The sequence below is a fragment of the Musca domestica genome, unplaced genomic scaffold, assembly GCF_030504385.1.
Source record: "Musca domestica strain aabys unplaced genomic scaffold, Musca_domestica.polishedcontigs.V.1.1 10, whole genome shotgun sequence".
Lineage (NCBI taxonomy): Eukaryota > Metazoa > Arthropoda > Insecta > Diptera > Muscidae > Musca > Musca domestica.
The window spans coordinates 5,800,301-5,803,907 of record NW_026712115.1 but is presented as its reverse complement, the minus strand read 5'-3'; the positions used below and the strand labels follow the sequence as shown (position 1 = coordinate 5,803,907).

General features: G+C 32.8%; 1 protein-coding gene across 1 annotated transcript; it reads right to left on the bottom strand.

Moving 5' to 3' along the window:
• Positions 1 to 391: 391 nt before the first annotated feature.
• LOC101895224 (uncharacterized) lies at positions 392 to 733 on the bottom strand. The gene has a single exon (XM_005191227.1). The coding sequence runs from the start codon at positions 731 to 733 to the stop codon at positions 392 to 394; it is 342 nt and encodes a 113-aa protein (XP_005191284.1).
• Between the last annotated feature and the right edge of the window lie 2,874 nt (positions 734 to 3,607).

The following is a 3,607-nucleotide window of genomic DNA, read 5'->3' as shown; positions in this document are numbered from 1 at the left end:
TTATTTAGCACCTACAGAACATTTTCGAATTGCTTCAGACTTGCCAACGAAACATGGCAACACGTTGTATGACATTATACAGATTTTGTAAATTTCAAATTCCAGTACTTGCACAACTAGATTTTAATCACATTAGAGTAAATAAAATGAATTTTTTTGATGGATTTTGTCAAGGATATTAACACCAAGACTATGTCTTTCTTTGCAACAAAAACACGATTACGTCTCTACTCTGACTTAAGTGTCTGGGCACTAGGACGTTATCGGCTCCCCTTTTCAATTTAACTAACTAGTCACATCCAACAACTGCTATTGATTTTTGTATGTAAAATGAAACACACTTTATTCAATTGTATTTAAATTTTATTAATTAATTTTACTTTAAAATTGGTCAACCGTAAAAAGAGCCGGAAGATGAACCAGCCTGTGCAAAGGCGTTGCTGCTGCTGTATCCACCACCATAACCTGGATATCCACCATATCCTCCTGGATATCCGCCATAGCCACCATATCCTCCCGGATATCCGCCATAACCACCATATCCTCCATATCCACCTGGATAGTAGCCACCTCCGTAATAACCACGAGCTTTGCGCACGGCTCCCGTATCAGCATCTACAACCAAATCGGCATTGACGGCAGCCAAGGATTCAGCTTGGACATTTTCAACCGGCTGGCAATAGGCTACAGCGACGAGGACTGTCACAAACAATAAAACTGTGGCGAATTTCATGTTGCACTCGAAGAACGATTTCTCTCAAAGATAACGTCGGTTACACAAATTTCACGATACTGATGAAGTGTATTTTTCCAACGAATCGTTTTTATACGTTTCAATTATTGTAAATCCGGTATTACCATTCCGGTAGAATGAATGTGTATTGCATTTAATACAAATTCAGCAAATTCAGTTATTACAATATTAGATTAATTGAACGTAAGTATGGCTAGGCACAAAAAACACATGCCAGCATCAGATAATTCAATAGATTTGGGGTCGATGTGCCGTCGTTCATTCAGAAAAAAATACATTTTTTTGAAAAAATTCTTTTGTCTCATTATCACAGGTAGTCATGACGATAAATAAATACGTCTACATTTTTTGTATCCTTGTTTTGAAGATTCTCATCACAATGAAATCTCATTGAGCTTTTATATCTTCGTCATTTTAAATTTTAATAAGTTTTTTTCTAATAGGTTTTTTTTTCTAATGCCCTAAAGATTGACTTCTCTCTAAATTCTGAATCAGTTTAACCTTTTCGGTCAACTTGTATTCCGATACAGACCATTTAAACATTATATGATTGACAATTCTAGTAAGAAGATAAAAGTAGAACTGTCATTTAAAAACGGAGCTAAGTTCCGCTGAAAAATTCAATTAAATTTTTTAAATATGGAATATGGTGTGGAACAGTTGTGCGAAAACGGGACTGTATATCCAATTATCTGTCAGGGAATATGGTGCTTATTGTGAACTCTAAATGCCAATTTTGGAATAATTCCGCACAAAATTTTGTTAAAATCGGCAAAATACCGAGTATTGGAATATACCTTTTATCAAAGACGTACCTTATGTAAATTTATGCAAAAATCACCTACAAAGCATCATTTTAGAAGGGTGACGCCAAAGACAAAAATATGCTTCATCAAGCCACCAAAGAAAAGGAACCTCTATTTCCGTAATACTTTAGGAAAATTTTTGCATTAATGTTGCCAGAAAAAAGCTCGAAAATATTTCATAATTTTTCTGATAATTTTATTTTTTTGCCCTATTTTCGAGTTAATGCATGAAAGTAACATAACATTTCGTTTTAGTCCGGATGTTTCAAAGAAGAAATATTCTACCAAAAAATTCACTATCTCAAAATAAATCAGATCTCTACGTATAATAGTGTTCAAGAAAATTTCATTCGAAATTTATGTACTACTAGTGAAAATTTGTTTTCCTTTTTCTGTTAATGTAACATGTTTCTAATCCGATTCAAAATCCGCCATTATACTTCAATTTCTGGGAAAATGGAATTAAAGAATGAAATATTCTAAATCCAATTTAATATTGAGTGTCTGAACAAAAGAATTTTTTTTCAATATATACCATGAAAAATGTCAATAATTTTATCTAATAAAAATAAATAATAAAAACCTTTTTCATTTCTGAAAAATTTAGCACTTTTTCCTAGTTCGCTGCAAATTTTCTTATAATTCACAATACTTTAGCCAGTCAGGTTTGTAAAAAATTCCAAGTAGATTTGGTAGTTTTCGGTATAAGCTTTAAAATTTTATAGATATTTGGATGACATACAGAATCATTTGTACAGAAAATTGTCATAACGGTCCAGTTTTTGGAATAGCCTCCGATTTTCGATTTCGATTTCAAATTACTTATTTTTTAAAAGTTTCGGCTATGTTTTTTTCTCCAGCCCCATATTTTAAAATGGACTATGTCAGGTCCATTTTAAAATATGGGGAAGTAAATACTTACCAAGCAACAACCAAGAGCTAAAACTAATCAACTGATTTTTGTACTGAAGCTTCATAATGGTAACAAATAATGAAACCAAATAAAGGGATGATAGGCCCAAGGTAACCTACGATTTGAAAAAAAATTAAGATTTTAGATAAATTTTTTCATTTAAATAGACTGAAATTCGACATTTGTTCTGCTTAATGACTACCTTATGTCCTTGGAAAAACTGTTTATATATGTCCACAATTTAAAAAAGCTCACATAGAATCCCACCCCACATTTGAAATCTTTAAAGGGTTTTTATTTCATATATATTTTTCAACTTTTTTTCTTGGCACTTTACATTCATATTTCGAATAGGCTAACGAATTTATGTGCAAAGAATTGTCAACGTTGGTATGCTCACCATATAACCCTACGTCCGATTTGACGGGATTTTCAAGATATTGACAAAATTTCCCAACAGATTTTGATGCAATTTGGCATTTTGGGAAGAGAAACATTACCCTTTTGTTCGGGTGTAGAATCAATTCTGATTCTATTAAAAAATATTGTTCTTAAATACAGCAAAAATCACTATATCTTTATTTAATAGCAGCCACAGTTATTCCTATACAGAGTGTTTTTTCATGGTTTTTATACCCTCCAACTTCAAAGGAGGGTATATTAACTTTGTTATTCCGTTTTTTAACATCCCAAACCATTTTTCATAGACCCCATAAAGTATATATATTTATGATCAGCATAAAATTCTAAGTCAACAATTTGTGTTATATTTAGGATTGTTGGTATTGAAAATGAGATATATCGGTCCACGTTTTGGTATAGCCGCCATATAACGGCCATATAACCTTCCGATATTCGGTATTTTAATGATTTTCGCCACATTTTTTCCACAAATGAATTAGGCGAAGATTGGATTGATTTGAATTAGACAGTGAATTGGACTCAGTGTTCGAATTCCGATTACTCTTTGTGGGGATACATGAAGTGATTGGTTTACATGGATAAACCAGCAACGATTAACGGTTGGAAACCAATACTCAACGTGTCGTTGCTGAAATACACCCACAAATGCTTGAAACGGTGGTCAGAAATTGGACCTCCAGAATTACCTTTAAGCAAAACTAGCTGAGCCCG